Source organism: Aspergillus aculeatus, assembly GCF_001890905.1.
Source record: "Aspergillus aculeatus ATCC 16872 unplaced genomic scaffold ASPACscaffold_1, whole genome shotgun sequence".
Lineage (NCBI taxonomy): Eukaryota > Fungi > Ascomycota > Eurotiomycetes > Eurotiales > Aspergillaceae > Aspergillus > Aspergillus aculeatus.
The window spans coordinates 2931389-2944382 of record NW_017962976.1 but is presented as its reverse complement, the minus strand read 5'-3'; the positions used below and the strand labels follow the sequence as shown (position 1 = coordinate 2944382).

The 12994-nt window shown below is 52.5% G+C and overlaps 5 protein-coding genes across 5 annotated transcripts; 2 read left to right on the top strand and 3 right to left on the bottom strand.

Annotated features, from left to right (window-relative positions):
• Positions 1-554: 554 nt before the first annotated feature.
• fcpA (protein-serine/threonine phosphatase) lies at positions 555-3171 on the top strand (the record flags this gene model as incomplete). Its single annotated transcript, XM_020202244.1, has 3 exons — positions 555-802; positions 897-983; positions 1047-3171. 3 exons carry the CDS (start codon positions 555-557, stop codon positions 3169-3171), a joined length of 2460 nt encoding a protein of 819 aa, XP_020061491.1.
• Positions 3172-3427: 256 nt separating this feature from the next.
• Positions 3428-4579, bottom strand: ASPACDRAFT_74670 (uncharacterized protein). Its single transcript, XM_020204268.1, has 3 exons — positions 4409-4579; positions 4044-4321; positions 3428-3850 (listed from the first exon to the last, which is right to left on the bottom strand). Exons 1-3 carry the CDS (start codon positions 4564-4566, stop codon positions 3747-3749), a joined length of 540 nt encoding a protein of 179 aa, XP_020061490.1. The 5' UTR covers positions 4567-4579; the 3' UTR covers positions 3428-3746.
• Positions 4580-5614: 1035 nt separating this feature from the next.
• Positions 5615-7241, bottom strand: ASPACDRAFT_110393 (arginase). Its single transcript, XM_020195474.1, has 3 exons — positions 6754-7241; positions 6058-6641; positions 5615-6003 (listed from the first exon to the last, which is right to left on the bottom strand). Exons 1-3 carry the CDS (start codon positions 6838-6840, stop codon positions 5700-5702), a joined length of 975 nt encoding a protein of 324 aa, XP_020061489.1. The 5' UTR covers positions 6841-7241; the 3' UTR covers positions 5615-5699.
• Positions 7242-7391: 150 nt separating this feature from the next.
• Positions 7392-9729, bottom strand: ASPACDRAFT_110390 (glutamyl-tRNA(Gln) amidotransferase subunit PET112). The gene is made up of 4 exons (XM_020195473.1): positions 9196-9729; positions 9063-9139; positions 8857-8998; positions 7392-8801 (listed from the first exon to the last, which is right to left on the bottom strand). The coding sequence occupies exons 1-4, from the start codon at positions 9533-9535 to the stop codon at positions 7543-7545; spliced, it is 1818 nt and encodes a 605-aa protein (XP_020061488.1). The 5' UTR covers positions 9536-9729; the 3' UTR covers positions 7392-7542.
• A 1305-nt stretch (positions 9730-11034) lies between these two features.
• On the top strand, positions 11035-12675 carry ASPACDRAFT_56541 (uncharacterized protein; the record flags this gene model as incomplete). The annotated part of the gene is made up of 3 exons (XM_020203139.1): positions 11035-12121; positions 12183-12567; positions 12633-12675. The coding sequence occupies 3 exons, from the start codon at positions 11035-11037 to the stop codon at positions 12673-12675; spliced, it is 1515 nt and encodes a 504-aa protein (XP_020061487.1).
• Between the last annotated feature and the right edge of the window lie 319 nt (positions 12676-12994).

The window sequence follows — 12994 nt, the reverse complement described above, 5'->3', positions numbered from 1 at the left end:
TGGTCATAAATTACCCTTTTGACGTTCGTCTTGCTAGCCTTTTTCAAACCGTGGTTTGTGTTTCGTCGCGTTCGATTCGCGTGGCGAACCATTTGCGACCAGCTGATCCATAGAACTGACCGCGGTTGTCTCTTTCATTCAACCCCCGTCTTTTGACCATCACAGCTTCGGAGCCTTTTCTTTGTGCTTTCGGGTTCGACCTTCTACCTGCCTACCCACCTACCTGAATAGTACATATAGTACGGATCCGAGCAATCGTCTCCCCGTCGCGTCTCTGGATCACAACAGAACCCCAGTTTACTCCGATCCTTCCCTCCTGCCTCTATCCTTCTACAGCGGCTGCAGCGGTTACCGAAGGCGTTGTCTGGTTTTTTGTTGCTTCGGGCATGGCTTCCTAGTTCCTTTGCTCGATCTTTCTTCCATCGCGATCTCGTTTATCATTTGTTTTACACACCACCCTTCCTTCCTCGACTCTCATAATTCATGAAAAGGAGGGCAAAAAGGGTTGGTTGATTTCGCTACCGGACAGAAGATTGGTGTGGGCTCCAATATAAATGCTTGTTCGGTTACCATCCAGCCTGCACTACCCGATCACCGTAACGTCGTTGCTCAAACAGCCCGGCGATGCGGTGGAAAGGGAGGATGCGCTGTTCTGGTATGTCTACCAGACCACCGTCACCGAGGGTGACGGGCTGGGAAATAAAGTCGAGGTGAAGCGCAAATTTCCGACCAAGTTTGAGTCACCCGTCGATGGCGAATTGGTTCAGTGGAGGATTGCAAAAGGGGATGTCATCAATGGGCCGTATGTCACCATAATGAACTGGAAACCCACGTTTCGAGGTTCGATTGCTTTCACATCTCGGGAGCTGAGACTGACTTCATCTGCTATGTTCCAGGGTCGATTTCATGGTGGTCGATGAACCATGTGCTCACGAGGTTCAGTTCGGGGGACTTTGCGCAGAGTGTGGGAAGGATATGACTGCGTATGGATCCTAAGCGCGCGTAAAAGTTAGGCTGTCAACGGATTGCTAATGTTTGAGTGATAGATCCACCTACAACTCGGATTTTCAAGATGTCATGCGCGCGACGATCCCGGTGACCCACGAAAACACCGGTCTGACCGTGAGCGAGAGAGAGGCGACGCGGGTGGAAGAGGATGCAAAGCGCAGCTTGTTGTTAAATCGGAAGCTGTCCCTTGTGGTCGATTTGGATCAGACGATCATCCAAGCAACCGTTGACCCCACGGTGAGGGAATGGATGGAAGATAAAGACAATCCAAATCACAAGGCTGTCAGGGATGTCCGCGTGTTTCAGCTTGTCGAGAATGACCCGGGAGCGCGTGGAGTATGGTACTATGTCAAGTTGCGGCCCGGGCTGGAGTCTTTCCTGCATAACATCTCGGAGATGTTTGAGCTGCATATCTACACCATGGGCACTCGGTCTTATGCGCAACATATTGCTGCTATCATTGATCCCGATCGTAAGCTGTTTGGAGATCGCATTCTGAGTCGAGACGAGAGCGGCAGTCTCACAGCCAAGAATCTACATCGGTTGTTCCCTGTGGACACTAAGATGGTGGTCATCATCGATGACCGCGGGGACGTTTGGCGCTGGAGCCCCAATCTCATCAAGGTCGTGCCGTATGACTTCTTCGTCGGCATTGGAGATATCAACTCCAGCTTCCTGCCCAAAAAGCAGGAACTGGTCTCTCCAAGCACGCCGGGCGAGAAGTCTGCGGCCAAGACAGTAAAAGCATCGCCCCGTGAGCACAATGCTAATGGAGCTACGGGCAGAGCAGGGGATCAGCCGGAGATGTCAACATTGGAGCAGCTAGTGACGATGGGCGGAGGAGACGACCCTCGCCTACTGCAGGAACAGAGCGATGCACAGAATGAGACGATCATGCATCAAGTTGAAGATCGACCGTTGTTACAGAAGCAGAAGGAATTGGATGCAGAAGAAGATGCCGCTGAAAGTAGTGATTCATCAAGTAGCATGGACGACTCACCGGAGATGAACAAACACCGACATCTTCTTCTGGAGGACAACGACCGGGAGCTGTTTGATCTGGAGGTTCGTCTTGAGCAGGTGCACCGCAATTTTTTCGACGAGTATGACCGGCGGAGATCACGAGCGCTGGGAGGACGAGTGGCAGCTTTGCGCGGCGAGAAGACACCCTCAAAGGAGAAGGATGTCGACTTGAAGCTAGTTCCCGACGTCAAGGACATTATGCCGGCCATTAAACGCCGTGTTCTCAGTGGTGTTGTTTTGACCTTCACAGGAGTACTTCCTCTTGGCACAGATACACACAACGCAGACATCTCGCTCTGGTCCAAGAGTTTTGGTGCGACCATCAGTACGAAGATCAATTCAAGGGTCACCCATCTCGTGGCCGGACGGAACCGCACGGCTAAGGTTCGAGCTGCAACGCGGTACCCCAACATCAAAATCGTGAGGACGCATTGGTTGAGTGACTGCTTAACACAATGGAAGCGTTTAGACGAGAAGCAATATCTCCTGCCTGTGCACCCAGATGATCGCGAGCCGCCAATTTCGCCAGGCCAGGAAATGGAGAGTTCTTGGCTGTCATCTGAGGAAGGGACGGGGGTCGCTGGCACGGAGGAGGACGAGCCTGAAATGACGGCCGATATCTTGCAATCGTCTGGATTGACCGAGATGTCACCTATCGGGTATGACGCCGACCAACAAGCCGCCATCCACGAGGAATTGAAAGAGTTTCTGGGCAGTGACGACGAGAGCGAGAGTGACAGTGATGCCTCCTTCATGGAAGATGCTCCCACAACGGCGCCCAGCAAGAAGCGGAAGCGTCCGGAGGATACAGAAGATGAGGACGAGGGAGGAGATGACAAGGGAGACAGGGCGCAAGATGCCGGAAAACCCCATGGCTCGCGACTCGCGCAGCGGATTCGGCGGGTGTATGAGCGGCCCGGCACCGCACTCTCCCAAGCAGTGTCTAGTGCAGCAAACTCGGAATCGCCCAGCAGTGAACCGGAGGTGCAGGCCGATGCGCCTTCGGGGTCCCAACCAGCGGGCACGATGCCGGCTCCGGAAGAAGAGGATGATGAGCTCGAACGGGAGATGATGGCGGCGTTTGAAGATGGCGATTACGACGCGACGGCCGAGGAGAAGATCGCGGAAGAGAACGGTTGACATTAGTTAGCAGCTCTAGACGTTGTCTTTGTTCTGTGTGAATAGGCTAGCGGTCATACTACGCTATTGTCATCATTGATAGGAGCATTTTTGATTCGAGATCATGCTGGCAAGGCATAGCGAGGGCGTTTGTGCGCGATTTGCGTCTACGGGGGGGTCAATCTTTATGGGGGTGTGACATAGGACTCAGATATAGGGTTTAGGTTTTTCAAATTTGAATGTGTATTTGGATTGAATAAGGTATCGGCATTAATGTAGACTAGGTGTCTTTCGCAGATGGACATATGACTATCGACCAGTAGGAAGAGAAAGACAAAAACTTAAAGGGGAGAAAAGGAAATAAGAATACACATAAGGTAGATTGTTCATACATCAGAGCAGCCAATGAGTCAAGTCATGCAATCATCTCACATCCATCACATCAATGAGAAACATCAAGATCCTAGTCATCCAATCATAACCATCACCAGCATTTTCTCACCTGCCCTCCTCGCACAACTTCAAGTTATACTATGTAGAGTACTAGGTAGGTCCCCCCCAAAAGAAAGGAACCAATAAAAAGGAAAAGGGAAAAATCATCGATAAATATCCCGATGCACCTGCCACGACATGATCATCATCCACGCATAGAAGATGGTATTAATCAATTCGAACGCAAACGCCGTTCTCCAGCAATTACCTAAACACCAAGTCAAAATTAGCCAGTTCCTTTTTCTAAAACTTGTTTGGTTGCGTAACACCACCACCACCATCACCACCACCATCACCACCACCATCACCACCACCATCACCGCCACCACCCAAGAACAAAAAGAACATCCGAATAAACTGGCTTTTTCAAGGGTTTGCATGGGGACAGGGTTGACACATACAGATTGTACTCTCGGTCAACCACGCCAAGGTCTGGAGATTATCGCCGGTGGGGTGGTTTTTGACCAAAATAAAATTCCGGCAGTTGCTGTCGACGTTGGCGACGACACCGTACATCTGCAGGCTCGTCTCGATCAACCCGGTCAGCCACAGGGCGAAGAGGATGAAGCTGCCCACGAGGATGATGCCCGGTAGGAGGAAGCGTTGGGCCGTGAGGACGTAAATTAGGATGATGAAGAAGAGGCCGAGGGCGGCGGTCACGGTCATGTAGGGGAAGAGCCTTTTCTTGTTGTTAGAGGTTTCTGGTTTGGAAGGTGGAGTAGTGGTTAGAAGGGAAGGTGGGGGGGGGAAAGGGCTGCACACTCACCATGGTATATCCAGATGGAGCTCGTTCTGGACGGACATGAACCAGGCGAAGATGCCTAGACAGATGGCGTTGCCGGATAAGACGATGATTAACCAGATGTTGAGCTGGAGTTCGGGCCAGTGGTAGCGGCGGCGTCGGTAGATGCGGACGCCTGCCATTTTTGGGGGGGGCTTTTCTCCAGCTTTGTTGGTGGTGGTGGTGGTGGGTTCTGGTAACTTAGTGGATGGATGATGGGCTTGGGCTTTGTTGGTCGTTGCTCAAACTCTTAGTGCAGTGGTAGGCTGCGAGGGTGTTGGTGGAGAATCGTGTTGATATATGAGTTGATGATGTTGATATACACACGGTATACCGTTGTCGGTTGTTGGAGGGCTGGGTTGGATTGGGCTGCGTTTGTTCGTGGCTGCAATTTGCATACGAATCGAACAATACACAGATTGCGAGGTTTGATCGTCTGGTAAGTTATATGATGAAACACTCATGCGATGGGGTGGTTATATTTAGCTCCTCCAGTAGTTGCGCACTCGCTGACCGCTGCTCAGCTCTCCACCCCAGCTTTTGATGATGATGATGATGATGATGACGGTGTGTGGAGTATACTTCAAGGGCAGCAATAGGGCGGCGGGCCACCTCAGTCAGTCAGGCAGAAACCGCCCACATTCCCTTGCAGGGCATTCGATTCGATGGGGGTAAGGTCCAGACTCCGTGGTTGTCAGTGCATGGAACGTCGGTCTGGATAGGCGTCACCGAATGCTGGTTACTGGGGAATGATTGATGGGAAAGTGGGCGAGTCAATTGGGCTGTGATGATGATGATGATGATGATGATGTTGTTGTTGATACGGAGTACTTGTTGCGTCGTTGGGCGGGAGTGGGCCGGTAGCTTGGATTTGCAGGTGCAGTAACTTAACAGTAACAATCAACAAACTCAATATGATTCAAACAGACAATCTGTTTCAAGACAGCAGAGGTGTCAAGAGACTAGCTCATTCTTTGGCGTCGGAATTGCAGGAAGGTGGAAAGCTGAAGGACAGACAGATCGGGTTTGATCGAAGCATATGGAATTCGGGTGGCTGGAAATTCGGTGGCAGGGAATTTGGCGCTTAAGTTAGTTAGCTTAAGCCTTAAGGTCCAGTGCGGAGAAACTCCATCTATAAACATTTCCGATTTCCGGACAAAACACATACACCGACCAATCGTTTAACAAAGTCATTATCATTGCATTTCATGTCAGTCTAACCTTTTCTCTATAGTATACAGAGACTATAATCTATGTCAGATATAAGTCTTTCGTTCTACAACAGGGTATCACCCAGAGCGCTGCGCACCAGCGAGCAGCCCGTGCGGATCGTGTCGCTGGCGCCCGCTTCCTCCAGACTGGGGTTGACTTCCACCAGGTCCATCGCCACCAGGTTGCCGGTCTCGTGCACACACTCGGCGATGAAGTCGCCCTCGCGGAGAGTCAACCCACCGCGCACAGGGGTGCCCGTGCTGGGCGCCCACTGGGGGTCCAGAGCATCGACGTCGAACGACAGGTGAATGGGAGTGTCGTTACCCACGTGCGCCAGCGCCATCTCCACCACGCGACCGATACCATAGCTGTGGATTCCATGTCAGACGAAACGAACCAACCACTAAGAAGAGCAGACTTACCGATCAACATCGTGCATGCTGAAGGCCTTGATGCCGTGCTCGCGCAGCAACTGCTTCTCGCCGCGGTCGACATCCCGCAGACCAATGTATACCAGTTTACGGGTGTTGACAATGTGCTCATCCTTCAACCAGCCGAAGATGTCGGGACGCTCCTCGCGGGCCAGGCGCGTCAGGAAGGCCATGGGCATGCCGTGGATGTTGCCGCTGGGGCTCATCTCAGGCACGTTGATGTCGGCGTGGGCATCGACCCAGATGACCGCCATCTCGCGGCCCAGACGCTCGCGGATGGCCTTGGCGGTGCCGGAGATGGTGCCGATGGCGATGGAGTGGTCACCACCCAGGGTCAGCACGAACTTGCCCTCCTTGGCGTGCTCATAGACCTGGTTGCTCAGCGCCTCGGTCACCGCGCTCACCGCCCGCGGCTTCTTCATGCCGCGGTGGTCGGGGTCCTCCGTGGGCATCTTGTCCTCGTAGTAGTGGACCTTGTCGTCATAGTGCAGCTCGTAGCCCAGGTCGTCGCGCAATTGATCGAGGAGTCCGGCTTGGACGAGGGCCATGGGAGCAGCCTCGACGCCCATCTTGCACTAAATTCCGTCACAGCGTTCCCGGTTAGTCTTGCTGTTGCTTGCGCCGCCCGCTAGACTCGTAGATCGGCGGCGGCGGCGGCGGCGGGACTAGAGTGAGGGGAAAACGTACCTGACCGCCATTGAAGCCAACGGCCACAACACCCAGCTCGTTGGGCTTGGAGAGGAAGCGCTGGCGAATAGTGGAGGGAGAAGTCATTGCGTATGTGAGAGATGAGGAGGGAGATAAGCGTCGTAGGAGAAGGAAGGGGGAAGGAGAGAGGCGTGAAAAAGAAAGAAAAAAAGTTCTAGAAGAGCGGGACCCGCGCTGATGAGATAAGATCAAATCAAGAATCAGGTGGGGAATCAACTGGAGCCGGGCAAGGAACGGGTGGACCACGGGCAACAACAACCAACTGGCAACAACTGTTCAGGGCAGAGCAAGAGGCAGAGTGAGAGGCTGAGGAAGCGGAAGAATAGTGAGAAAGATTTCGAGGAAGTGAAGAACAGTGAGATGATGAAGAAAAAGTCAAAGAACGCAACAAAGGCAGGGGGTATTGGAGCAGTTTATAAAACCTGGCCAAAGGGTGGTCGTGGGGCATTGTGATCGCTAAGACCTGCTTTTAGGGATCAGGACTTCCCCTAAGTACAGGTCGAGGAGAGATGCCCGCCTCGGCCTTTCAAAACCATCTCCACCCCCCTTTCTATTAGCAATCGTTTTCGGACTCCGGTCATTCTCGGGCTGGCTTACAGCTATTATCTTACTGATAAGGACAGATCACTTATGTTTGTGGTTAAATCCGACGGGTATCATCATTATCGTCATGCATGAGCGGGCTCAGCTCCGCGGACTCAGCTCCGATCTAGGATCTAGCTACGCTGTACATACGCACTGTACTCATACATCGGCACTACTATACATCTATTTCGCTCCATCCAGGATCAGTTCCCGCAATATTGTATCAGCCTTGGGCGCCTCCACCCGCCCTTTCTCGCCCATGCGCATCATCTGTCCTACAAACCAACCCAGTTTGCCCGGTTGGTTCTTCTGTCGAATCTGCTCAACCATCGATGGGTTTAGTGCAATAGCTGCCTCCGCCAACGCGATGTATTCCTCCCGCGACAAAGGCCGCAGCAACAGATTCTCTTCCTCGAGCAGCTGCGGGATCGAGCGCTGATCCCCGTCAAAAACCAGAGCCAGCACCTGCTTGGCCGTAGGACCAGTGATGAGCTTTCTTTGCAAATGGTCAAGTAAAGAGGCTAGAGAATTGGCGGGGACGGGCTGTGAATCCCAAGCCAGTTCCGCCTTGGTCAAAAGGCCGCCCAGTTCGTGCAGCACCCAATTGCCAGCCAGGCGCGCCAGTGCCTGCTGCGTCTTCGAGTCCGTTTCCGGGTGCTGTTGGCGCAGGAAGTCCACGACATCCTGATAGTATTCTAGTCGAGCACCGTCGTCCAGCTCTACAAGTGGCTTGGCATCTTCAATAGTCAGCCCATATTCCGCTCCAATTAATAGACTGAGAAGCGCATCAGAGCCTGTTGGCAGTGTCCGTCTGAGCTCCGAGATCAAATCCTCCCCAATATAGACCGGAGGGAGGTCAGGATCCGGCATATAGCGGTAGTCAACCTCTCCTTCCTTGCCACGCAATCTGCGCGTCTCAGTGCTGCCAATGGTCCAGCCACGGGTTTCACCTTCCACCACACCACCGCTCTCCAAGACAGCTATCTGACGATTCTTCTCGGCGATAATGGCGTCCTCGACGGCCTTGAAGCTGCTAAGATTCTTGATCTCCGTACGCTGTCCCAGACCTCCGATCCCGCCATACTGATGGTTGCCAGCAACGTCGCCCCTTTGGCGGATGGAGACGTTGACATCCGCCCGCAAACCACCCAACTCCATACCGGTCATAACCGCACTGCAGGATTGTAGGATCGACTGAATCTTTCGCACACAGGCCGCCGCGGTGGCCGGCGTGTGAATCTCGGGCATTGTAATGATCTCGATGAGTGGGTGGGAGACTCTGTTGAAGTCGAGCAACTGCGTCGAGGGAGGGTACTCCTGAGACTTGGCCGTATCTTGTTCCATTTGAATCTGCTTAATGCCGATGCGCACGTGGTCCCCATCCTCCGGGGCGATTCCGTCATGACGGAAGAGATCCACATAACCATTCTTCGCCAAGGGTTCTGCAGGACATTAGTCCGCTGACGGCTGAAGCTGCAGCTTGCGTGACAGTCTTACCATAGTACTGCGTGATTTGATACCCGGCAGGCTGGTCTTGATAGAAGTAGTGCTTTCGATCGAATTTGCTGACTGGCTGGATGTCACAATTGAGAGCGATGGCGGCGCGCAGGGCGGGGAGGAGGGTTGCGATTTGGAATTCCTTATTGATTATCAGGTGTCAATGGTTTGATGCGGCGAGCATGTGGTAAAGGAGTGGAACAAACCGGTTGACTGCCGGGAAAGGCGAGATCGAAGAGAGCTACATTGGAGTTGGGGAGTTCCGCTGATGAGGTGGGCGCTTCTATTCAGAGCAAGGCTCAGTCGACTGTAAGTCCTGGAGATAATGAGTTCACCCACTGGAAAAAAGTTTGGCCTCGGTGTTCAGCTGCGCGTGGATCTCAATTCCCACTGTCAACTCCCATTTCTGGCGAGATGCTTCCTCGTCCTCGCGAGTCTGTCGTTTGCGCGCCCTGAGCGATTTGGCGTCCTGTTTGAGCTGCTTGCGCAGAGGCACCCGAGCTGTTGACTCAGGGACTGCCGCGGTCTGAAGGGATCGTAGGGGAGAAGCGAGGGTGGCGGAAGGGAGAATGGATTGTTGAAGCTGTTGCTGCGGCGAGCGGCGAAGGAGATGAAGGCATTGCGGGCAAGTGAAGGAACGAGTGGCTCGCGGCCCTTGACGCAGCCATGGTCGCAACATGGTGCTCTGGCAGAGAGTATGAAATAATGGCTGCGTTGACGCAGATAACTCACTTGTCGATCAGTGGCTAGTAATTGGGTCTGAATGGAGAGATGGGCACCAATTGGTGGTTCTTTCACTCGGAAGAAGATAGACGGAGCAACGATGATACACGATAACTACTATACAATACAGCGGGTATAATACAGTAAGGCCGACGGCGGTGGACAACTCACCGCTTAATTAACAATGCAGATTATTTTCCTTGGAATGAAGTCTTTCAATCCTGAGCTTCCGATTCGCGATGCACTGGAAACTAGAGAAAAGAAGTGTGTGTGGCAGCAACGCCTTGCTGCATGTCATGCTACAGAATGCAGCGTCGGTCTCGCAGTGCAGTTGAGTTGAAACCCCACCAATACAGTCCCAGCTTTGCAGCATCGCTTCATACACCATCCTCATCAACAACATCATCTTGGGAGATGAACTGCATAGCTGGAGGGGGGAGATAGCACAATGGAGGGGTCAAGGAAGGAGGGGTGTGTGTTCGTGGTTATCAGAGTAGACTCAGCAACGAGTCGCCATCAGCCAGCGCAGCAGCAACCTAAGCAGTAGAAGTACTCCGTACGTACTGTACTCCGTAGTTGAGATGAAATGCAAGGCAGATGATGAACTTCTTCTTCCCCACACACCAAAAAAACTACTTGCTATTTTTCTCTTTTCTTCTTCCACCCTCCCCTCTTCTCCTTCCTATAATCCCATCTTCTCTTTCCAGTCCCACCAGCTTGTTATCTTTTTCCCTTCATGTAGAAGCCATCTCTTTTACACACGCCCGTACTCCTGCTTGCCTTGACGCCCCCCCCAGCTCTATAAGCTGGAACCGCTGGGGTGGACGAATGAGAGTCGCTCCACGATCGTCGCAAACATCTAACAATCGCCTACAGCGCGGTCTGATTTGATCCCTCAACTGGGGTCGTCGTGTTTAAGATCTGTCTCAGTTCGAGTTATTCCCTGTCACTTCCTGCCGACGGGGCGCATACGCATTTATTGGGGTCTGGAACGCCTCGCTGACGGACCATTCCGCGCATCTACATCCATCTAGATATCCATTTCTTCTTACTTTACTATCCTGTCACCTCAGAGCTACAAAACCAGTCTCGATCTTCAGCAACTTGCTGAGCATATCTCTATCCAGAAAATAGCCAAACCTTGATCATAGAAGCAGTGCTCTGCATACGGCAGTCTATCGATCCTCTACACATTCTGTGCTACATTCTCGAGTTTCCCCTCCGCCCGCCGCGTCGCCTGACTGGTTCTTGTGGCCCTCCCTTGATATGCCTCCATTGTTGCCCCCTCCCACCAAATTATCTCTGAGAATTCTCGAGCCTGCTAGTTGTCTCACTTTCGGCCCCAGCTCTTCCATTGCATTGCTAAAGGGTATAGTTAGTGAATAAGAGGGCTTATCATCTACTGCTCTCCGTCTCGCATCAGTGCTCTTGTGGTCGCGTTGATTTACTTCCAACATGCCACTGTATGGCTCGTCCAGTCGCTCGAAGAAGTCAAAGAAAGATGGTAGCAGTAAATCATCCACGGCTTCTGTTTTTTCGGCAACTTCTCGTTCCACAAAGGCTTCTAGAGCGTCTGGGGATCGGCCGCAAGTAGCATCTCAAGATCCATCTTTGGTCTCGAAGAACACCGCTCCGAGCCCGGCAAACGTCTCGCGGACGCATACTTCTGGCAAGTCCGCCGAACCTGAGCGGACCGTTCCGAATGTTTTTGAATATCTAGACGAAGATGAGTCCACGTCAGAAGAGGATTCCTCCGAGGATGACGACTTCAGATCGCGTCGAGTGTCATACCCATCATCGTCTAGCGCCCAATCGAAGACGGCGTACGTAGGGTTAGGGCGTCAGAGCACATTGGCTGCACTTGGTGCGGATACACGCAGTCGAACATCGTCCACTATGTCCAAGGATTCAATTGACTCCCAACCATTGCCGACTGCATTTGATATCGCTTCTGGTGTGCCATCATTACACAAGATGAAAAGCAAAACATCTTCTCAGAATAAGAAGCCCAACAACATCCCCGCCGGCATATCTGCAGGCTCGAGCTCGCCTGAGAAACGGAGCTTAGAGCTCAGTCCCCGACCCGATGCCTTCTATTCGCATCATTCAGCCAGCCAACACCGGCCGCCTCTACCACCATCACCGCCACGAAGCCCGGAGGAAGATTCTCAACGAGGCAATCACAAACGCAGTCGTAGCACGAAAACATCACCACCTCCCTCGGGCTACGGCCTCCTCGCCTGGCGTCTGAGCTCATCCACCGACAACCAGGAGCCTCGTCTCCCACCGCTCTATCGCCGATTCGAAGATCTAAACCATCGGGTGCTTCTGCATCTCCAGGACGAGATTGCACAGATGGAGGAAGACCTTCGTGTCCTAGACGAGTACGATCAAATGCATCGGGCGGCTACGGCCGAACAAGAGGGTACCACGGTTCTCCCAGCTTCACGACGTATGGACGTCCAGGCACAGGTTTACTCTTCCCTGCATTACCGCAAGGAAGAGCTGCTGGGCGCACTGGCCCAGAAAACCGAACAATATAGTAAGTCACAATAGACAACATCATCGTTTCCACCTCAGGAGACACTCATCGTAATCCACAGATAATGCGCTCAGCGCATACAGCCGCGTTCTGCAGAATCTCCCGCCTGCTGAAAACAAGGATATCGAAACCTACCGCACCTGGATGAACGAACGTAACCCCATTATCGCTGCAGAGACGCGCTTTCTTGACCATACTAAGGATCTGGTTTCTCTTGCCCCTCGCGCGATTTCAGCTTCCCGCGCACGATCCGTGTACGCTGCAATTATCATCGCCTCTGCAGCCGTCGTCCTCCCTCTGCTCACTTTCAGCATGATTGCTGAATTTTCCGGTCGTCTTCTGGTGGTTGCCGTTGTAGGCGGCGCCGCTGCCGCCGTTGCCTCCACTCAATCCACGGGAGCAGACCAGCTCGTCGGCTCCCAGGATGGATGGCGATCCGCTTCATTGTATGTTTCTTATACATTCCGTGTTGTTCCACTGGTGAAATCATCGTCCTAACTTATAACCTTAGATACTTCGGTTTCATGGCTACAGCGGCTCTATTTATTCCATAGTTTCAACAGATACAGACTTTTGGGTGTATATTCACCAGCTTTTACCATCTTCTAATGACTTTACGAATCTTCTTGAGGCAGCGTGCTACTGATTCATGGATTAATTCTGCTCGCAAGTATATTCTTATTGCTTGGATTTGGCACAAATTGCATGGATGTTGCTATTGATGCTTGGTGTTGCATCAAAGACTCACTTTCGAAAGACCTCTCCCCCCGTGTCAAGCTTGCCACCACAAATCAAGGTGAGGGTGTTACTCCGGTCTTCTGGGTCCCTGATTCAATGTTCCCTTTTTTGGCTTGAGCGACTGGACTAGATGCT